The sequence below is a fragment of the Acanthochromis polyacanthus genome, chromosome 1 (genome assembly GCF_021347895.1).
Source record: "Acanthochromis polyacanthus isolate Apoly-LR-REF ecotype Palm Island chromosome 1, KAUST_Apoly_ChrSc, whole genome shotgun sequence".
In the NCBI taxonomy this organism is placed as follows: domain Eukaryota; kingdom Metazoa; phylum Chordata; class Actinopteri; family Pomacentridae; genus Acanthochromis; species Acanthochromis polyacanthus.
The window spans coordinates 32,691,791-32,715,692 of record NC_067113.1 but is presented as its reverse complement, the minus strand read 5'-3'; the positions used below and the strand labels follow the sequence as shown (position 1 = coordinate 32,715,692).

The window sequence follows — 23,902 nt, the reverse complement described above, 5'->3', positions numbered from 1 at the left end:
TCACGACTTTTATGGGGGGGAAACGCCGGCCGGTTTTCGAGCTCCCGCCTGCTCCCTCCTGACCTCCACCACGCCTCCCTGCATTCCTACCAGAGCTCTGCTGAACGCTTCAAACTCATAATGAATTTCACCTCTGACGGAGCATCAGGACGGAGGAATGGGGTTTGTGTGTGCAGCCTGGCAGGAGGAGAGAAGAACAGAAGTTCCCTCCTGAGCCGAGCCTTCACTGTTTTCCTGTGAAGCCTCATAAAACAGCTGTCATGTTGAGACGTCGCCGCTATAACTGTTTATTGATAGAAAACACTTTGAGTCTGTCAGAGAAGCAGAAACTCAGAGGCAGGTCGGGTTTCACAGGCGCTGCAGTGTCTGTTTCTACTTCAAAAATTCACACGTTGTGAGTTTTCTTTCTCATTTAAAGGGCAATGACGCTGAAAGTGTAGTTTACATTCGTACATATTTTCCCACATTTTCAGATTTCAGAGAAACGGAACTGTTTCTTTAGCTAACGCTCATGTAACAATGTGACTCCCAGAAGGCTTGTTATGTTTAAAAATGGCCAAAATTGTACTTTTTTCAGAGCTACAAGCTGTAAAAACAAAGAATAGCTGAATTTTTAGCTTTTTAACAGTCCTACTCATCTATAATGAGCTGCTCTGTGAGAAAATATAATATAAAATCATTTTATTCTACATGTCTCATTCAAAAATTCGCCAAAAATAGACAATCTGTTCTAACCAGATTCTATAAAAAAAGAAATATTCTGTGATCTCTGCTGAAACTAGAAAGCTATGAGTGACTCAGCTGCGGCCAACAGTCATGTGACTAAAATTCAAGGACTTTTCAGTTGAACTGCAGGCAGTGTTTACACACAGCAGAGGAGACAAGTACGGAAACTAACGTTGATACTCTTTTTTGAATGTTATATGGCATTGTTGGTTTGCTATACTGCACAAAAGACATTTTTTTTAACCGTCTCCTTTTTCATGCTTGTTCTGTTTCCATTGAGGTGCAAGACTTTAGATTATAGTGAAAAAAGAGCCCACAGGAATACTGATTAACATGCATAAATATTTATCTCATGACTTGCCATGAGGAGTTGTGTACAGCAGTAGAGCATTTAAAAAGCCTTTATCTTTATATTTTTAGTTGTACTGTAGCAGGAGTTCCCCATACAATGCATATTCTGCCTGCCTTCTCCAGTGGTTGTGAGACATTCGGTAAAAACGAGCGGCTCTCACCTGTCACCCTGATGGTGTAGTTGCTGAGCAGCGCGTTGCTGTGGGCGAGTCGACACGAGTAAACCCCCGAGTCCTCGTACGACACGTTGATGATCCGCAGCATCCTCTGGCCCAGGCGGGTCCGGTTGCTCGGCACGAGTCCGGCGCCGTCTTTGAACCAGACGACGGGCTCCGAGTGGTCCTCCAGGTCACATGACATCTCCAGGGTGTCGCCCATCCCCAGAACATAGTCCTCCAGGAAGGCGGTCTCGCTGGACACAGAGTCTGGACACGAAGGAGAAGAAAACAGCGGCTTATTAGAAGGAAGTTCTGTTGAGATACGTCAAAATACATGTCGGGTTTTATTAGTTATTACTATTATTTAAACGTCTGAACCCGAAAACCAAAAGAAATCACCAAAATTAAACGATTTAAACCACAAAACGTGATGAATTTTCAGCTTTTCCGTGGCAATGTTCACCTGTAATGTAAACAAGCAGATGATTTGTGAGAATCATTTGTGTTTATCATCATTTCTCCAAAGGATTTAAAAGAAAATATTAATTTAAATACTGGGAATCATTTTGTGTCTCTTTCGATTCTAAAGTTGTGACTTTAATTTTGAAGTTTTTCAGATGAGTTTCACTTCCTTTTTGGACGACTGGAAACATTTTGACGGATCATAAATAATTTTCAACAGTTTTTTTGGTTCCTCTGGACACATTTTTAATCATTTTGGAAAATTCTAATAATTCTGAACCATTTTTCTGTTATTTTGGACAAAAAAATTCAACTTTCCAACAGTCTACGAGTCAATCTTTTACGGATGTCTGCAAAAAAACACCTTAATATAAGACTAAAACTGCAACAGCTCAAAGAAAATCACTTTAATCCACAGGTCTCATTTAAACATTTTACCAAAAATATACCTTTTGCTAGAAGCACATTCTGTAAAAAGCTGAAAATTTTTGGGTTCCTGCCGCAACCATGAAGCCACAAGTGAGTCAGCTGTGACCGACTGTCATGTGGCTAAAATTACTGGAATTTCAGCTGAACTGCAGGCTGTGTTCACACAGATTTGACTGGATTTTCAACTATCCACCAGACTATGAGCTAACCCTCTATGAATGTCTGCAAAATTAGCCCAATAAAACCTAAAAAAAACCCTGTGATGGCTGAACAAAATCACTATATTCTACATGCCTCATTCAAAAACTGGACTCCCAGTCAAACAGCAGCTCCTTTACTCCAACTCCTCTATGTGCCAACTGAAAAAAAAATCTGAAAATCCACGTTTACAGGCCTCATGCTCCGGAGAAACAAACAAACAAACTCCCCTCGTGTCTCCTCTCGTCCTTTAAACCGGAGGCGTCTTCAGACTCACACCTCAATTACACATCTCCGCTCCGGTTGCCCTGGTAACCATTCACGACGTACGCAAGGACACGGGGAGCGATGCGTGCACGCTTTCACACATGTAAATAAAAAAAAGAAGTCCTGTTGGCGCTCACACCCACGCTGGGAAACAGTGAATGAGGTGATTTATGACGGTAAATGCGCCCACCGCTGACCCGCTGACAGGCGGCGAACCGAGCCTCGAACCCGAGAGCCAAGGTTGAAACCAGGAGCGGCCCAGACGAGACAATCTTCACGGGGAATACGTAATCGGCTCCCTGAATTATAGATGAGTTCCTTCAGCGAGAGGCTGCAGCTGTGGAGCCAGAAGGTAACGCTGACACTTTAAATATGTCTGAATGAACGGCGCACTGTGCTCCCAAACTGAGCCACGCAGTCACAAATACACTCAAATCACCACGGAGATGCACTAAATTACTAAAAGCACCCACTGAAAACATCAGTCCAATCACTATGCTCCCTAATGGCTTCATGTTTGTCCCAAGAAGATCAAAATGTGCAAGTTTTCTGTAGAATCTCTACCCTGGAAATGGTTTATTTTGGCAGATTTTTAAATAAGGCATCCAGAATAAAGTGATTTTGACGGAATATTATCATTTAAAGCTTGGATTTAGCAAATGTTTTTAACACACACCTTCACAAAGTAGAAAATCTGATGTTTCTTTCCCTTTTTTGCAATTTGCGCCTTTGAAAAATTGTGTATTATGGCAAACAAAAGCAGGTTTTGGTGAATTTGACATGGAAAATAAAGAGATTGTTGATAAAATATCACAATTTTAAGCTCAGATCTTGGTAATTTTTTCAACACACACCCTAACAAAGCTGAAAATCCAACGGTTCTTCCTCTTTTCACAGCTTGTGGCTCTGATAAATGGTGTATTTTGGCAGTTCTTTTCAACAGTAGCATGCTCTTCAAACTCCAGAGCTGGTTTTGATGAATGAGGGATGCAAAATAAAGAGATTGCTGATAAAATATAAAAATTTCAGGCTTAGATTTGGTGAGGTTTTTTCAACACACATCCTCACAAAGTTGAAAATTCAACAGTTCTTTTAGTTTTTACAGTTCGTTCCTTTGATAAATGGTGTAAATTTATTTCTTAACAACACAAGTTTCCAACCTGAAGGAAGGTTTTCATGAATGAGGCATGTAGAGTCAATAGATTTTGATGAAGCATCCCTATTTTAAGCATAGATTTGTTCAATTTTTTTTGACTCATGGTGCGTGAAATCATCATAAAATTGAAAAACACTGAGATTCTTTCTGTTTATCCCAGTTTGAGTCTTTGATAAATGGTGGAAATTTGGCAATTTATTTAAATGATTAAATGCCCTTCAAGCCCACGAGCAGGTTTCGGTGAATTAGACGTGTAAAATAAAGAGATTTTTGAAGAAATATCACAATTTTAAGCTTGGATTTGGTCTTTTTTCTCAGTGAAATGGCACTTCGTGGATGGGTAGTTCAAGGACCATCACAAACATAAAAAATCCCTCCAATGTTATGATATTTTCAGAGTGTCTGGCACTGAAAATGGTTTCATTTCGCTATTTCCGCCTTAAAGAAAACATCCTTTCCAAACCCGCAGCTGTGTTTTGGCATTCAGAGGGTTAAATTAATCACCAACCAATGAGATGAAAGTTGAAATTCTCTGATTCCAGCATCTAAAATGTGAACATCTTCCAGTTTCTTTCCTCCTCTACGACCATAAACTGAATTTATTTGACAAAACAAGACATTTGCTGTTATTTTTCACCATTTTCTGACCATTTACAACCCAAACGACAAACGAATTAAGCAGGAACGGACAAATATTCCGTGTAAATGATTGTTATTTGCAACTCTGAATCACCAAACCAGCTCGTGGATCTCATCTAGTCTTGATTTAAAACCAAAATATGCAAAGTTCCCAACAAGTACAGCCAATAAATGAATGTAGGGGCACAAAGAAACTCGACATATTTCTTCTACGGGTCTTAAATGTGTTGAATGGGGCGGATGAATTGTGAATTGTTTTCTCCGTCTTATTATATCATTAAAAATCGGGCTGTAGTTAAGTAAATAACGTTCCTAGCGTGGCTGCGCAGCTCTCGGCGTGGCCTCTGGCTTTGACAGCGATATTTACTGCACTTTTTGTTAAGACAAAAAGGCCCATTCAGGAGAAGAAAAACAGAGATTCAACAGCGCATAAATCCAAAGCCAGCATGAATGGAGCGCTACCTTTGTGTGTTGCTGCGAAAAGACACGCCGAAAACAGACCGCAGAATATCTTCAGCTCTTAAACATGGGGAACTGGGCTTTATGGGGTAGATGTAATAATCTCCAGAGACTCGTAGCTCATTTTGGCTTTATGGAGGCCGAGCACTCAAGCTCAACTTCCTCTGGCAACGTTGAATGAGCTGCAGCAGCAACGAGGCTCCGCTGGAACAAGCGCTTTGTATCAGGAACATATTTATGAACCCCCAAAAAACACTGGAGGGTTATAAAGGCAAGTTATCTTAAAGGAAAATCTGTAAAATTACACCATTTGTCAGAGCGAGAAAGTGTAAAAACAGCAAGAACTGAAGGATTTAACAGTAAGTTATTTGGTTAAACGACTCAATTCAAGCTTAAAGCCACTTTATTCTACAGGTCTCATTAAAAAAAATTGCCAAAAATAAATCATTTGCTCTAACCACATTCTGCCATAAACAAAAAATTCTGCATTCATTAGCAGAACTGTAAAGCCATGACTGATTCAGCTGTGACCAACAGTCATGTCACAATAATTCAGGAACTTTTTGGTCGATCTCCGTTGGTCAATTGGAAAAACAACCAAATGTAAGCTTGATTTACTTTATTCTATGTTTCACTTTAAAAAAAATGCTATAAAAAAACAACAATAACCAGATTCTTACCTTCTATTCAACTCAAATCTACTAATATAAACTAAAAAATTCTGCATTTCTAAGCAGAACTGTGAAGCCATTACTGATTCAGTTGTGACCAAAAGCTACGTGACAAAAATGTAAAAACCATCCGGCTGAACTACGTTTAAAATAGCTAAGTTTATTAAAATCTAAAATCCAAGTTTATTTCATTTTTTCTACATGTTTTTTTTAAAAATTCACCAAACATAAACCACTAGCTCTAGCCAGATGCTGTCAAAAACGACAAAAACCCAAGGAACTTTTGGCTCAACTAGGTTGAACGGCAGGTTGCGTATACACAAAGCAGAAAGAAGACAAGAAGAGAAACAAATAAAATAGCATATCCTGAATAAAATTTACTGTAAAATTTATAGTACGGAGAGTGTCCGTTACCCTTGTGGAAACTTAGAAAAAAGTTGTAAATGTTGATTCCAGGTTCTTACATTTTTGCAAAAAAAAATAGTCAAACTTCAACTTTACGTTTTTTTTCTTTTTCTGCTATTTATGGCATTGCAATTGTGTTAAACTGCACAGAAGACCTTCCTGAGTTCTCTCTACTTCCAGTCATGGTTGTTCTGTTTCCACAGAGGTGCAGGACTTTATATTGGAGGGAAAAAGGAGTCGACAGCGAGTAAAAATGCAAAAATAAAAAACAGACGACTTGGAGTTCAGAGGATTAAAGAGTTAAAGAGACATTATTTCTCTTTTGCGCCCAGTTTTAGTTTTAATGTTTTGAGACGATCCTTTTTTAGTCTTTTTAATCTGTACGAATCGACCCGTTAAGCATCAGCCGGTACATTGAATTAAAAGTAATTACATTTTTGATAAAAGTGGGAATTTGCTAATTCACCGGCTGCAGCGTTTGGTAGAAAATTGACATTTGTGGACCCGCTGGAAGCTCAGCGAGGCCTCCGTGGAGGGAAATATGGATCAGGCATCACAGTTTATTTAATTAGGAGTTGCTAATAGTGAAGCGAGGCGATGCGTTCGTGTGATCCTGCTGCTTTTTCAGCTTTGATCCTGTGAAAACAGATAGGAGGAGCGCGTTCACCCCCTGATGTTTGCAGCGCCGGAGGCTAAACTAATGCAATTTAGGAAAAGAACAAAACAAAACAAAGATGCAGTTTATTCCTGGTATATTACAATCAGAAAGAAAATCTATTTCTCAGGTGTCAAAGGAAAGAGCGAAGCCTCCTTTTCATGGTCACCGTCGGCGACAAAATATCGGTTTGTGCTTCAGATCGTGGACTTTGAAATGCAGATTGGAAGCTCGCTTTGAATGAACGTGGACGGAAAGGATTCGCTTTGTGTCTCTGCAGAAGCTTTCACGACGGATCCGCTGGTTGGAGGTTGCAGGTTTGATCATTCTGACACGAGACAGAACAATAAAATCTGCTCCTGTGGAGAAATTTGAAGGGAGGAATTCATAATGAGCTGCAGAGAGAGAAATCCAGCTGCTGTGGGTCCAGATGTGGAGGATGGTGGTTCTACTGAGATGTGGGAGAAGCTCCTCAGCATGTGAGAAAATAGGAAAACAAATCAAAGCTGTCGTTTTACTCCAGGCTGGAATCAAACTGGGGCATTTAGTCTCATTTTTTCACTAGATTTTTAATCCTTTTTAACCGTTCACCTGTAATTTTTGAAATTAATTTACTCTTATGTTACACATTTTCCTTGTTTTGTTAAATTACAAATAATAGCTGCTAAAATCACAGAAAATAAAGTATTAATGTACGCATTAACTGTCAAAAAACAAACAATAAAATAGGTTAAAACCGTAAAGAATGGCAATTTGTTCTTTTACAGTGTCTAAGCATAAGATTCTGCATTTCTTACTGCATTTAAATCAGTAAAAATGTTGTTATTTTACAGATATTTGCTGTTATTTGACAGAAAAAATAATGCACATTAAAGAACTGAAAAATGTTCAATATTGTTTTGGATTATTATTTGGCAGATTTTCAGTTTTATCACAGAAAACAACGCTTAATTTATACGTCATCTGTGGGAAAAATGCCAAAACTGTAAATAATGTCCACATCAAAAATCTGTAATTTCATAAACTCTAATGTGTTCTTTTACATGTGATAATAAATGACTTTTTATAAATTTATTTTTAATGCATTTAAATAAACAAACAAAAAATACCACAGTAGTTAACAGATATTTGCCTTTATTTTCACATTATTTTTATTTATTTAGCATTTCTCTCTCTCTCTCTCTTTTTTTTTTTTTTTTACAATTTTTGAATATTCTAAAATTCATTGTGTTTTTTCACCATTATTGAATTATTAATTTATAGATTTTTGTTGTTTTGTTAAATTTTACAGTTAATGTCGAATACAATAAACTAAAAAAATAAATGATTTATATGTTGATTGTTGAGAAAATGGCCAAAACGGTAAATAATGTCTTTATAAAAAGTGTATATTACATATACATGAATAATTAGCAAGCAATTAGTAATTAATTAATAATTAGGCAGTAATTATTCAATGTGTAATTTCTCTTATAATTCCCTCAAATATCATTATTTGACAGATATTTGCCTTTATTTTCAGTTTTTTGCAGCTTTTCCTCCAGTGTTACAGTATTTTCTTTCTCTTAGATGCTATTTTCTTGTCTTTTCACGCACTTTTATGATCTTAATGTCTACTTTTATGTTGAATTTTTATGTTTTTCACACAGGTCTACCTTTAAATCATTTGTCTGATTGTATTTCTTTGCCGCTGTAAATGAATTTGTCTTTTCTGCCAGTTTCCTCATTATTTTTTTCCAATGTACACCCCCTGTCAAAAGTTTTAGGACACTTTCTCATTCAAATAAATAAGAACCTGTCCTAAAACTTTTGACAGGGGGTGTACATTAGAGGATGACATGGAAGGAGAAGTTGAGTTTTTATTCTGTGCTGAAGCCTTAGTCTCTTTATTCTCTTCATAACTGTTTATATTTACATCTCTGTGAAACATTCTGAACCTGCGGCGCTAAATAAAAGCTTCCGGTCTGGTCTGAACATCTAGACGCTCCCGCTGCTTCATCGTCCGGTGCAGCATGTCGGAGCTATCGGCCGCCTGCAGCGAGTGTTTGCCAGCTTGTTGGAGCGACCGTAGCCGGAAACCTGCAGCCAGCTGGAAGCAGTGTGTGATATTAGCGAGCGTGGACGGCGTTGCGTGTATCTGTGGCTGGACGGTCACTCCATAAACCAGGAGGCCCCTCCGTATCATAACAAACGGCCCTTCAGGAGGAAATAAAGTCCGTCTTTGAGATGCTGCCGTCCGTTGAAGCGCCGCTCGCAGGACTCCGTCTTTTCTGTAGCGTCTGAAGAGGTTTATTTATCCTCCACAAACTTCTGCAGGAGCCAGCGGGGATGAAAAGGCCTCTTTATGTGGGGAAGCCTTTCCACGCCGGCCTCTCCAGCACACTCCTACAACGACCGAGGGAACAAGAAGGAGCGGAGAGACCACGTTTACGTCCCACTTTAATCCAATTTACCCTTCACTGTACGCATCTGGCAGACCTCAAAGGACGACCTGGAGGAGTTTACTTGTGTGTTTTATGAAGACACAATCCTACTTTTCAGGGTATTTTGGGGTCACAGAGGTCAGATTTCAACATGCAGACACTGTTCCTTTGAGGTCCTGTTTGTTTTTGACCCTCTGAACTCACGTTGCGACACAGCAGACTGGCTGATTTTGCATCAAATATCTGGAAAATAATGATATTTTAGGGAATTAAAATACAAGAAAACTGTATTTTAACATATTTTTGACTCTGACATTGCTATGTTTTTGATGCCAAGGTTTAAATGAGGCCAAAATGTGAAAAATAAAACCCAAAATTTGAGTCTCTGAATCCAGACTTCATCCTTAAATCCCCTAAAATAGGACATTTGTGTATCTGGATGTTTTAAACTCCGCGTGAGGAGGATATCTTCCGATTCTCCCATCGCTGTTGTGGCACTTTGATGAACTCATTTTCTGCTCCGGAGCTTCGTCCTCGCACAAAGTTTCATCCTTCAAGCGTCCTGCCGGGTTGATTTACGACCCCCTTTCTGTGACGTCTTCTTCTTCTTCTTCTTCTTCTTCTTCTTCTTCCTCTTTTTTCCCGCCGAGCTGCTTTGCATAAACCGGCGTCCACACGTTCGAACAGGCCGCGAGACGGATCGTAAACAGCAGCAGCAGATTACAGGACGGTGCTGCTTTCAGGGGCTTAACAGGTCCTTTTATTGAGCCTCCTGGAAAAGCGGCGGCACATACCTTCACCCGACCAGATCTGCTGCTCGGAGTGATGGATTCCAGATGGGCCGCCGGGACATTCATCTTTATCAAGCTCCCCTTTCTTCCTCCTCCTCGCTGCACTTAGTTAATAATACGACAGGCTCTGCTTTCCAACGTGTGCTGCAAACAATTCGGCGACAAATGGGCTTTTTTATTGCAGGTAATTAGTTGTTTGCTTCCACTACTGAAAAAGACCGGACTGCTTTTCTTCTGGTAGAGCAAATACCTTCCATGTTGCATGTGATGTGTGGATGCAAACAGCTCAAAGCTTGCAGAAAATGTGACTTCAGTGCATTAAAATTCCAGTTTATAATAATTTTTACTATCTGATAAAATAAGGTTAATTCATGATGCACACTCTTCACTAAAATACACAAGACTTAACAAGACAAAATCAACAAAACCACTGAATATATTGAACTAAACTAGCAAATATTTTCATTTTCGGCTGTTTGGTCTATAAATAAAAGCTTAAAAATGTTGATTAGCCCGAGAAAATGCCCTTAAAAATCTCAATTTGTCCACAACGTCCCAAAGATATTCAATTTACTGTCATAAAGGAGCAAAGAAACTGAACATATTCACATTTAAGACGCTTGAATCACTGGATTTTCACTTTTATTTCAACAGTTGGTGATTAATTTAACCCTCTGAACTCCACAACCTGCTAGCGGGTTTGACAAGCATGTTGTCTTTTTAAAAAGTAAGAGCCAGAAATAGTAAAACAGGAAAAAAAACAACTTTCCAACAGCCCTTGAACTACCCAAATCTACGCTTAAAGTCATGATATTTCATCAAAGTGCCATTCTTCCATATGTGTCATGGGAAAAAATAGCCATAAATAAAGCGTTGACGCCAACTAGATTCTGTCAAAAACAAAAAATTCTGTGTTTCTCACCCCAACTGGGATGTCATTTGTTACTTAGCTGAGATCAACAGTTGCTTAACGAAAATTCAGGAAGTTTTCGGCTGAACTGGATTGAACTGCAGGCAGTGCTTATACAGAGGGAATGAACTGAAAACGTAAATAGTAAAATGTTTATAGCATGTAGAGTCATCGTTTGTCTTTGCAGTATTGGTAGCACCTGTGGACACTTTTTGAAACATGTTGCACAGGTTGGTTTCAGCTTTTTGCAATATTTGTGAAATATATAATCCAACAAATTCAACTTTTGTTAATATTTTTTGTGATTTACGGCATTATAAGTGTGTCATACTGCACAGAACATATTTCTGAGTTCTCTCTACTTCTAGCCATGGTTGTTCTGTTTCCATAGAGGTGCAGGACTTTATATTGCAGTGAAAAATCTGCTAAAACAAGACACACGGCTGTACAAAAGCCACAGATTCCTCGCGTCCAGAACTATCTGGAGGCTGCTTCAGAGCATCGTGTCGTCCACAGCAGCCGTCTGCTCGCTGCATCCCGCCAACAGATTCTTTTACTTCTGCTTCCTCTGCTAAAAAAAAAAAAAAAGAAAAGCTGCCACCGGCTGCCAACCGTTTGGCAGAACTCCCTGCCAGCATCACATGACCTTCAAACAGGATCTGTGGAGCCCCAAACAAGCAGCGCCGCATTTCTCTTCCTGTAAATCCAGCTCCTTCTTCTTCTTCTTCCTTTTTCCCTCCTCTTTTTTTTGTATTTTTTTTTCTTCTAAAAATGTGCAGTGAAAAAAGGAAACCCCTAATCTCTGTTTAATATGGTTTGGCCGGATGTAAATACCTCGGGACAATGAAGCTAATCTGGGCCGGGCTGACAACCTCACACCGTCGCCAGAGAGAGAGAGAGGGATGGGGGAGACGGAGGGGGAGGCGAGGGGATGGTTTGATGGAGATCAAGGAGGAGAAGGGAGGGAGGGAGGCTTTTCCCTTTAGCTTGTTGCTTCTATTCTCCGCCGTCCCGATCAAAAGAGCCCCTTGAAAAAAAGCATCAAGTTAAAGATGGACGCCGCCTCCAAACATCCCGCCTCCCGCCTTTGCCTCACCCCCCGCTCGGCTAACGAGCATCGGAAGCTACTGTACGTCTTGGCGGCGTCCAATCGCCTCCTTTCATCGCCCTCCTCATCATCATCATCCCCCCGCCGGCCTCAGAATAGGGCCTCGGTTTGGTAATTGTCATTCCAAAGACGAACTGGCCTAGTTTCAATTCAGCAGACGGGTGGAAGAAGCTGGAAACACCCCACATTAAAAAAAAACAAAAAAAAAAGCCAGGGTGGAGCGTGTGCGAGGCCGCCGGACAACACGATCACGCCGAGGAGGAACCAGTCTGATCACAAGGTGGCTTTAGGAGCTCTCTTGATGTTCTCTCAGAGGTGAAGATCGCGGGAGGAGATCGATCCTTCAGGAAAGTTCGACTTTGGAGGAAACGACGGGAGTCAGAAGATGCTGAAATTCGAGTGAGAGCTGGAAAACACAACTTTTTGCTGCTTTTCCTGGACTTTTTTTGTGTCTTATAAAGAATTCACATCTTGATTGTGCAGCAGCAGGTACAGATATAGATACATAAATGTTTTTTTTTCCCTATTTGAGGCTATTTACTGATATCTACAGCGGCCTTTACTGCTGATAAAGTCATGTTTGTATGTTAAGTATTGACCTCAAAGCAAACTTTTGGGTGTAAAAAGTGTGCTATGTTTAAAAAATTGCCAAACTTGCACCATTGATCAGAGCTGGAAACTACTAAAATTGAAAAAATCTTCATAAATGTGTCTTTTTGACAGTGCTCGGCCTAGTTATCGGTGATGTGCAGCTTCATTTAGAAAATCAATCAAGTCTCACCTTAAAATCCCCATATTTCATCAAAAAAAATTCTCCAGGCTGCATATGGAAATGTGCTTTTACAGATTCTGATTATTGCAAACGGTTTATTTATGGCGAATTTTAAAAAAAATTATGTAGAATAAAGTGATTTTGATATAATATTATAATTTTAGCTGTAAAGATTTCAGTTTCCCACAGATGTTGAGTTCAAGGAACTTCGGAAAGCTCAAAGTCTTTCTTGATTTCACAGTAAATCCCAAACTTTGCAGCATGAATTTGTAAAACTATGTGATGTGAGGAGGTGGAGGCGGTCGGTCCACGTAACGATCAGCAGGACGTCGGAGCGTTTACTGCTCCGTTTATTACAGTCTAACCTCTGCTGTTGGTCCATGTGCTTCTGATCACCTGCAGCCGCCACAAAAGCCTCCTGAGCCTAATTCCCTACGTCTACCTCCTTCCTGCCCTCCTCTCCTTCCCGTTTTTGTTTTCTGTCTTTTCTGTCTGACCTGATGAGTAAAATCGAGTCCCAGAGAGCGCCGACGTCGCGCCCCCCCCAGCAGGTTTTTGTCCTGAATGAAGGACTGTTAAAGTGTGTTTGCTTGTGAGAGCAGGGCAGGAGCAGGAAAGCCTCTAATCCCATCATCCCTCCCTCCAGGACCTGAATCCGCTGCGAGCCCAGAGAGAGGAGCCTCTGTTTGGGGGGAAGAACAACTGCAGCACAGTTGTCCCGACACATCCACAGCAGACATCTATAGCAGCACATCCTGGACACAGAGAGGCCTGAAGAAGCAGCTTTAACCCCGTGAACCCCTAAAACCTGCCACTGGGAATGAAAAGCACGCCTTCTTTAAAAAAAAAACAACACAGATATTAAACCGTTTATCAGAGCCAGAAACCGTAAAAACAGAAAGAAAGACCAAACCGAAATGACCGACCTCACCTCAAACTATGATTTCATCAAATCCCTTTATGCGACGTCTCATTTAAAAATTGCCAAGAATTAACTATTTGCTTTAACCAAATTCTGCTAAAAACTAAAAATCTGCACTTCTCGATACAACCAGGAAGCTATGGACAACTTAGTTGTGACCAACTGTGGCTTTACAAAAATTCTGGGACTTTTCAGCTGAACTGCAGGCAGTGTCTACCCAGAGCGGGGCAAATAAGAGACAAACATGAAACAAGCTAAATAATAAAGTGTAAAATATCTACAGTGTGCAGAGAAACTTATTTTCCCGTCTTGGTAACATCTGTTGGCACTTGAAAAACTTATTGTACATGTCGATTTCAGGTTTTATTCAATTGATGTAAAATAAATAATCAAAGAAATTCAACTTTCATTTCTTATTTTTTTTTATTTACGTCCTTTTAACTGTGTCAAACTTCACAAAAGACACATTTAAGCTCTTTCTACTCCTAACCATGGTTGTTCTGTTTCCATAGAGGTGCAGGACTTTAAATTGCAGAGAAAAATGAACCCACAGCGAGTAAAAATGTGAAAGAAAATGCCCAGAAACTGATATGACGATACAGGAATAGTGCTAAATAAACTTATTTTAAAATTCACTGTAATCAACTTGAGACTGCTAGCATTGCTAATTGGCTAGCCGAGCCTTGCAGGTACCCGTATCTATAGTAACCCCTTCAGTAACCACGGCTACGGCGCATGTACGCCTTCCACTACGGTCCTGCCTTTCCATTCATTAAAGAGTCAATGGGAGTTTCCTGAAGCAGCTCAGTGCCGCAGTAAAGCACTTCACACACACGAAAATGTACAACTGCTTCCTTATTCAGCCCGAGTCGGCGTGACACCGAGCAAAGAGCAGCACTCGACTCCCAGCTATTGCGGTGAAAAGGGCTCAATGGTCGATTATTCCAGGCTGCAGACGAACATGAGAAGCAGAATACGGCTCTGTGAAATTATAATCTCATATTGTAAAGGGTAAAATAAAGCAGGAAATCTTTACTTTTTACGGATTTACTCACTGAAAAACTGATATGATTAACCTTATGTGAAACCAGCTGATTAATTTTCTGTCGCTAATGAATTAAATACGCATTTAATCATTCTGGACTTTCACTTGAACCTCCAAATTCGACATTTTTCCGTCACTGTGGGCACATTTTGCACTCCAATATAAAGTCCTGCCCCTCTATGGAAACAGAACAACCATGATCAGAAGTGGAGAAAACTAAAACATGTCTCCTGGCTCTACATCCCGCAAATATTTGACTATTTACATGCTTTAATTTGCTTCCATACCAGTCTCATGTCTGTTCTGTAGTTCATCCAAACGACACTTGGTCACATCTGAGGTTTTATTAGCTTCACGGTTGCACCAAAGAATGCAGATTTGTTTTAGTTTTTGACAGAGAAACCAGTTTATTTTTGGCAAATTGCTGCCAATGGAAGAGCACATCACATGCGAGTAGTTCACGGGCAGTCAGAAAGATGAAAATCCTGAAATTATTTCAGCTGTTGCAGTTGCTGAGTCTTACATTTTCAACTTGTTTCTTTACTTGCCTCCTATGTGTTTGGCATAAACACAGCCTGCAGTTCAACCGAGTTCATCCAAAGCCTCACATGCAGATTTTTTTTTTAAGCTTTTGACAGAGAAACCAGAGTATATGTGGCAAATTCTTCAACGAAACATGCAAAACAAACAGATTTTGATTTAAAAATTTGGGCTTTAGGCACCGATTTTGCTTAATTTTCCCAACGGAACTGCAGGTCACACATGAGTAGTTCAAGGACTGTCTGAAAGATGAAAATCCCTGAAATATTTCAGTTTTCACAGTTTTTTGCTTTTATGAAAGGTGGAATTTTGGTGATTTTTAAATAAAAGTGAATTCTGCGGTTCACAGAATTACCGGCAGTCAGTGGGCAGACTTTGGCCTTTTTGGAAAGTGTTTATTTCATGCAAAGTTTTCTTAAAGAACCATAAAAGTGCATAGCTTTGGACAAACCAGTAGCGCAGTTGCTAAGCACAGGATTAATATATTTATTTAGTATTTAGATTTGTTCTGTGTTGTTTCCTTGTCGGTTGTGACGGAGCTCTTTGTTGTGGAAAACTGGTGTCAAAAACTAAAACTATTGGTCGTAACTGAAGTTGACATTCATTCATTTGTTGTTTATTTTGCAGGGAAAATGCACCAAACACGTCTCACACCAGATGAAGCCAGAAGCTGTCTTTGATCCGCAGGAACATTCAGAAAGCAGAAGCATGAAGCCGGCTGCTCCAGAGCTAAAATAACCTCCTTTGATTGTGCCTTTGTGGCGACGCGCAGCAGATAAACCGGCAACGTTGTCACACGAGGAAAAAATGCAGCCAATTACCAGAGACACCACAGTCAAAAAATAACATTTCATGGGAGTTTTGAAAAACATTCTGACGTCGGTTGTCTTAAAAAAATGACCAAAAGCGGAGTGGAGTCTACTGTCAGCCAGAAGTCTCTTTCTCTTCTTTCCAGGCAGAATAAGGCTTCCATTACGCTCCGCAGACGGCACAAGGGTTTATTATTTTAGCTCTCCTGGCAAAATAACACGAGGGGGGAGCTGGGGGGGTGAGGAGGGGTGAGGAAGGAGGGAAGAAGGAGGGAGTTTGGTTTCAATATTAGATGTGTCAGCTGCCCGGCTCGATGATGTGGACGAGATTCAAACAGAAGCTCATGTGAGGGCGACGACACACATCGTTACTGAGGAAAGAAAGAAAGAAAGAAAGAAAGAAAGAAAGAAGGAAAGAAAAAGAAAGAAAGAAAGAAGGAAAGAAAGAAGGAAAGAAAGAAGGAAAAAAGAAGGAAAGAAAGAAAGAAAAAAGAAAGAAAGAAGGAAGAAAGAAAGAAAGAAAGAAAGAAAAAGAAAAAGAAAGAAAGAAGGAAGGAAAGAAGGAAAGAAAGAAGGAAAGAAAGAAGGAAAGAAAGAAGGAAAGAAGGAAAGAAAGAAAGAAAAAGAAGGAAAGAAAGAAGGAAAGAAAGAAGGAAAGAAAGAAGGAAAGAAGGAAAGAAAGAAGAAAGAAAGAAGGAAAGAAAGAAAGAAGGAAAGAAAGAAAGAAAAAAGAAAGAAAGAAGGAAAGAAAGAAAGAAAAAAGAAAGAAGGAAAGAAAGGAAGGAAAGAAGAAAGAAAGAAAGAAGGAAAGAAGGAAGGAAAGAAAGAAAGAAGGAAAGAAAGAAGGAAAGAAGGAAAGAAGGAAGGAAAGAAGGAAGGAAAATAGATGGGACACGGAAAGAAAGAAAGAAAGAAAGAAAGAAAGAAAGAAAACAGGAAAGAGGAAAGAGAGAAAAAATAGACAAGAAAGAATGAAGGAAAGAATAGAAAGAAAGAAAAGAAAGAGAGAAAGAAAGAAAGAAAATGAAACAAAGACAGAAACAAACACAAACAAGAGAAACAAACAAAAAGAAAAAGTATTATAGTAAAACGGTGATGTAGATATATATTGGTGAATATTGGAGCACAGTGTAAATACTTCATTTTGTACCAGTTTGGTCTCATTCTGTTCTCCACTCTAATAATGACCTGATCCAACCTTTGTCTGATATAAATCTGATTTACTAAAGTCTGGACTGATCTAAATCTGATGGGACGAGGATGAAGATGATGAAGATGAGGAGGAGACGGAGTGAACAGATGTGTGGAAAGGTGTTTGGAGGAAGAGGAGTGAGAAAGGGAAGGAGGGATGAAGAGAAGAAGACGACGACAGAGGGAGGAAGGAGATGAAAGACGCACTTCTACACACACTTCTACACACACAGTCTGCTGCTCTGCCTTCATTCACAGAAATGGAAATGTGCTGCAGCAGAACCACACCACTGCTTCTGTTTGGTGGACATTCAGAATAAGAGACAGACAACACTATATACAGTCTGCACACAATGATATTTGTGTGTTTCTGTCTTTTATTATGCGTCTTCCCTGCTCGTCTAAACCCTTACGGTGCCACTAATCGAGCCTCTGAAGGTGCTTTTTATTCTCCGGCTGGATCGTCCTGATGGATGGCGGCTGAAGAACGCGGCCAGGACACTCTGAGCACGTTTAAACGTGTTTTCTCGCCGGAGAGAGTCTGAGCCGGGAGCCAGCGCCGTTGGAAGAGTGTGTTTTGTTGCTGGCAGAAGCAAACAGATGGCAGGTTGTGTGTGGAGCTGAAAGGAGTCCAACACACACAAATACAGCGGGACCAGCAGAGACGATCCAGAGCCGCTCTGTCCTCCTCAGAAACACTAACACAGCACCCTCTCTGCTCTGTTATTTCACCTCCATTACCAACTTAAACTCTGTTTACTCGCCTGTTGTCTGGTTTCTGTTTGTGTGCTGCTTCTTGTGAATGAAGAGTGGAAGACAAATCCTCGACAATTTGTCCTGCAGGCAGTTCAACTCACCTAAATATACACTTTTCTTTCTCTTACATATAAACAAACAAACCAAGTTTCTATTCTATCATTGAAGGTGAAATAGAATTAGTGAAGGCTAGCACCTGCAGGTTTATAGAATCACCAACTATACACCATATTTCAGAGCCAGGAACTGTAAAAACAGAAAAAAAAATGTACAAATTTACAACTGTCCTTGAACTAACCACATGTGCCCACAGTTAAGCTTGAAAACCGAACCAGATCTGAGCTTAGAAAAGTGGCGTTTAAAAATTTGCCAAAAATAATCTGTCTGCTCCAAGTAGATTCTGTAAAAAACTAAAAATTCTCTGATCCTTCGCGCAACTGTGAAGCCATGAGTGACTCACCTGCGACCGAGAATCACGTGACAAAAAATCTGAAATTATTCAGCTGAACTGCAGGCAGTGTTTACACAAAACAGAGTTTTTAACTGTGATTTTAAAATTCTTGTCGTTGAAAAATGTACTGGTATTTCACTGTGTCCATATTTTGTTTATATATATATATATATATATATATATATATATATATATATATGAAGAGTTTATTTGCGAAAACAGATTATTTTAGAAATTTTCAGAAAACTTATTTTGTTATTGTTTACTTCAGATAATAATAATAATAGTAACACTAATAATTTATTTTTTCTCTATTTTGTCGTGCATTTTTCTACTGAGTCAAATCCACTTAACTTCAGTTTGATTGATATTATCTGAAGTAAACAATAAAAGAAAAAGTTTTCTTTAAATTTGTCAAAATGGAGTTATCTGTTTTTGCAAATAAACTCTTCATATACACACACATATATATACACACACACACACACACACTCATGTAGTGTATATCGTGTACAGTGCATACACTGCATTGTATAGAGTATACACTGTCTATATTGTACATTGCATGTAGAGTATTTATGTTATATATTGTAAATTATATGTAGTTTATGCACTGTATTTTGCATATAGCATACATAATGTATATAGTGTGTATACTTTAGTGTATAGTGCATATACTGCATATTATATATGGTGTATATTGTATATCACTATGACACTGTATATAGGACATATTGTATATTATATAAAGCGTATGCACTATATATAATGTGCACTTGAATTTCCCTCAGGATTTATAAAGTATCTATCCATCTAGTATAAACTGTATGTTATGTATAGTGTACATACTGTGTACTATATATAGTGTTGATACTCTGCAGTGAAGTTCAAACCACATTTTCTTCTATATTATGAAAATCCTTTGACAGCTTCAACCTCTTCCTGCCTCCACACAACGGTCCTCTTGTTTCGCTCCACGTCGCTCTTATCTCTCAAGTATCTCAACAATTTCCTTAAGGGGAGCTTCGTAATTAAAAAGCCTCCGTATGTCAGCGCCACTGCCAGCCGAGAGCCGAGCCGGAGGACGAGCTCAGGTGAGCAGGAACGTGCTGCAGAGGCATCATTAGGCCGAAACAAGCCCGACACGGCGCCATCAAAGGGCCTCAGACCCGTGGAGAAGAAAATAAAGTACATATATGGATAGAGTGAAGGTGTTTGTAGAGTCTGTGTGTGCTCAGAAAGTAAAAAAAAAACAAACCTGACTGCAGAAGGTGGCAGAGGTTAGACGTGAGCAGAACACACAGACGGGGCGGTGTTTTCATCCATAATTCATCCAGCGGTGTGCAGAGGCTTTCAAAGGGCATAAATGAGGGGTATTAATACATACATGACTGCAGCCTGCCGACGAGGTTCGTACGAAGGCCACCGGCTGACAATGACCTACTGATCTACAGCCTGTTCCTGCAGATTCACTCAATGTGGACAGTTAACACGATGGAACCTAAAACCCACCAGCAAAAAGCATGATATACAGAATAGAATCACTTTATTCATCCCTGAAGGGAAATTCAATATATATACAAAACAAAAAATGACCAAAATTAAACCGTTTAACAGAGATAAAAACAGGAACAATGGAGAAATTCATCAGATTTTCAACTTTCCAACGGTCCTTGAACACATCATATGTGACTTTTGGCTTAGTCTAGAAAAATAACCAAATTATAGCTAAATATCTTTATATTTAATTAAAATCACTGTCAACATCTTACTTAATGATTCACCAAAAATTAACCGTTTGCTCAAACCAGATTCTGTAAAAAACAAAAAATTCTGCACTCCTTGGTGCAACCAAGAAACTATTAATTAGCAACATTCACATGACAAAAATTCAGCAACTACTCAGCTGAACTGCAGGCCGTGTTCACACAAAGCAGACAGGAGACTAGTATGAAAACAAGTTTTAAATGTAGGCAGTAAAACATCTGCAGGGAGTCAATAATCAGACATGCTACCTTAAAAAAGAAAATCACAAAAAAGAAAAAAAGAAATCACTGAAATTAGACCATTCATCAACGTCAGACACTTCAAAAAAAGAAAGAAAAAGCAAATTTTCACATTTACGAAGGCTATTGAACTACTCCTCTGTGATGTGTGACTCAATCAGAAAATGTAACCAAATCTAAGCGATTTAAAAATTCACCAAAAATAAATGGTTTACTTTAACCAGATTCTGTAAAAAAACAAATATTCTATGCTCCCAGACACAATCATGAAGCTATTATTTACCCAGCTGTGACCAACAGTCACGTGACAAAAATTCTGGGAACTTTTAGCTGAACTGCAGGCAGTGTGTACATTACATGATGCTGATATAGAAGGCAAATATGGAAGTAAATTAAAAATGTAAGTAGTTTAATATCTATAGCCATCTAATAACCATACATGTAAAATGTAAAAAGAAAAATCACCCAATTAAAGTATTTATCAGTTAGAAACTGTAAAAACAGACAATCATCAGATTTTCAAGTTTGCTTTGTGGTTTCATCACAAAATGCAACAAAATCTAAAATCATCAAAATCAGTTTAGTATTAAAAGTTCACCAAAAATAAATCGCTCACTGGACCCAGATTCTGTAAAAAAATAAAAATTCTGGGCTCCCTGACACAATCATGAAGCTATTATTCACTCAGCTGTGACCAACAGTCACATGACAAAAAATCTGGGAATATTCAGCTGAACTGCAGGTCGTGTGTACGCTATATAGTGCTTATTAAGAAGGCAAATATGGAAGTAAATTAAAAATGTAAGTAGTAAATTAACTATAGCATGTAGAATAATTGTTATTTTCAGGTACTGGTCACATCTGTGGGCACTTGAAAAATTCAGCTTTCACGAAATAATCAAAGAAATACAACTTTCTATTCGTTTTTTTTAATGATTTATGGCATTATAACTGTGTCATACTGCACAGAAGACATTTTTGTAGTAACCACGGTCGTTCTGTTTCCACAGAGGTGCAGGACTTTATATCGCAGAAAACAAAGAGTCCACAGCAGGTTAAAGACGAGATTAAAACGCCCAGAAACTGCTCAGAGTTCGGAGGGTTAACTCCAGCCTGAGAACTCCAGTTGACTTCTGACAGCGTTTCACAGCCTGTAGTAACAGATGAAGAGATAAGAGCGACGATGAAAAGCAGCAAAGCGCAGAAAAGGAACTTCCCAGCCGCTGGTCTTCAAACATAAAGGCGCTTTTTGTTTCGCAGTTTAGCTCGATCCAATCCAACTAATTTAAACTGCAGTCTGAGATCTGATATGAAAACCCTTTAATAACATTTTGCTTAGCGACCGGCTTTTTCTTTCCCCTACTTCTGCTCGACTGTGTGTGTGTGTGTGTGTGCGTGTGTGTGTGTGTGTGTGTTATCCTTGGAAAAACACTGCGTCTAGACGGTAATGCCTCTTTAATGAACAATGCGCTCAGACGACATGTTTAGAAGCTGCTGATGAGTTTTCGGCGTGTGAACTCTGCAGGTTAAATCAGAAACTCCAACGCAGGTGACGATGAGTCGCTGGAAATCCCTCGTTAAACGGGACTCTCAGCCGTGCTCAGTGTCTAAGCCCCATCCAGAAAAGTGTCCAAAGTGTCTGCCGGATTAAGTGCCTGACGGACGGAGCATAGAACAGCCATTGTTCCACAAATCGTCATTCTCCAAAAGCTTGTTTGGCCCGCACGCTTCCCACGCTTGCCAAAAGATTTCCTGATAATGTTGCCAGGGGAATGAACACTCGTATCGCTGCTGCAGAGGAAGGAGAAGAAGAAGAATATCGCGGTAACTTTACGCTCAAGTTGTGATGAACGATCCAATTTCCAGAAAGCCACGCTAAGCCCACACATGGAGGAGGCTCGTTTGCATAATTGGATGATTAAAGGGTGGCGGTGTGGAGGGCTGCGCGGTAAATAACGCCGCCGCCGCACTCCAGGAAACGGCTCCAAATCTGCACGCTGGAGAGGCTCTTCAGGCTGGAAACATGCAGCTTTATCAGGGCAAAGCAACATCGGCAATTTGTAGCTGTGGCCGACGTTACTCATGTAAAAGACACGCTCCTTAAAAGCAGATTTATTAAAGGATTCAGAGTCTGAGGGCTGGAGGGAAGTCATGACCTGAAGAGGGTGTGGAAGTTGGACTGTTCATTTCTATAGAGAAAGAAATACTTTTTTCTAATGGAAAGAATATTTTTAAGTGTAGAAGTTCAGCTGCAGTTTGTTTCTTTGCTGCTGAAGGCAAAGCTTCACCGTAAAAAAACAAAACAGTCATTTTTTAGCTGTAATTGTTTGGAAAGAATTGGATTGCTTTAAAGGATTTCCTGTTTTGTCAAATAAAAATGTAAAAAAAAAAAAAAGCAAAACAGCACAGGCAAAAGTATTAATTAACATGTTGTTCACTGCAAAAACAACTTCTTTTAAAACAGTTTTGCTGCATTTTTAAAAAAAAATTTGGCATTAGTGTGGAGATTTTCCCTGTTTTGTTGAAATACAGAAAATAAATATCCAGATCATGGGAAATTATTCATTTACATGTTGAGAGCATGGAATTGCTGTAAACAAAAAAAATTCTACATTATTTCACAGATTCCCCAGTTCTGGTAAATTTCAGAAAATAAATAGCAGACTTACAGGAAAAAACTACAAATGTCTGTATTGACTGTAAAAAAAAAAAAAAAAAAGGCAGACCAAATTGCAAATAAAAACTCACAGAAATGTTTGTACATCAGAAAAAAAAATTGGAAGACTTTTCTAAATGAAACTTTTCCATAAAAATCACAACATCAAAGTGACTAAATCAGAAGATGATTTGATCACTTTCAAGCCAGCACAAGTCTGAACTGCACGCTGTTAACAGATGATGAAGCATTTTGACAAACTGGAATTAGACGTTGCATGAATGAAGTCATTCTGTAAAAACTGCACGGAGCACGACAGCATGCCTTCACTTCAGACAGATAAATGTTGCTTATTTCATGCCTGAAAAGGGCTTCAGACGGGCCTAGAGGGGCAGTAAAGCAGCTTAAAGCCCCTGTGCTGTGACAGGACGGCAAAAGACACAAACATCCTGCTCGAATACATTAAAAAAACACAATAACAAGGGTGAAACTTTAGCAATCTACACGGCAAAATGTGTGTTTTCACAGAAACCTACAGTCTGTAAATGCAGGAGAGAGAGGCAGAGAGAGAGGAGGGAGGATTGCAGGGTGGAAAAAGTGAAATCTGGCAAAGAAAAAGAGACAAAAAGAGGCAGAGATGACAGTGTGAAGAGTGGAGGCCGAGCGTAAATCTGCAAATGCCGCCGTTTTAACGAGACTCCTAATGACCCAAACAACCCCTGCTGACATTTACAGTGTCTGCCAGGAGGAAGGCGGGGGGTCAATGACCTCACACACACACACACCTACACACACACACACACTTTCTCTCTCTATCTGAAGGGAAAAATGACCAGACACAAAAACAAAAGCAAACTCTGCCTTCCTTTAACCCTCATGTCGTCCTGCAGGTCAAAATTAACCCGTTTTAAAGTTTAAAATGTGGGAAAAAATATATATATTTTTA

The 23,902-nt window shown here is 39.4% G+C and overlaps 1 protein-coding gene and 1 long non-coding RNA gene across 6 annotated transcripts in view; one reads left to right on the top strand and one right to left on the bottom strand.

The window, feature by feature from the left end:
- Window positions 1-23,902, bottom strand: part of fgfr3 (fibroblast growth factor receptor 3) — a 113,723-nt gene that overhangs the window by 73,326 nt on the left and 16,495 nt on the right. For all 4 annotated transcript variants that reach the window (XM_022206675.2, XM_022206674.2, XM_022206676.2 and 1 more), the window contains exon 3: window positions 1,239-1,502. In XM_022206675.2, coding sequence (XP_022062367.1) covers window positions 1,239-1,502 — 264 coding nt within the window. The remainder of the gene's footprint in view (window positions 1-1,238; window positions 1,503-23,902) is intronic.
- LOC110959712 (uncharacterized) lies at window positions 11,328-17,852 on the top strand. Of its 2 annotated transcripts, none has more exons than XR_002596246.2 (2): window positions 11,328-12,297; window positions 15,715-17,852. It is a non-coding gene; the product is annotated as an uncharacterized LOC110959712 (long non-coding RNA). The 2 variants fall into 2 exon arrangements; XR_002596247.2 differs by having other exon boundaries at window positions 13,227-17,852.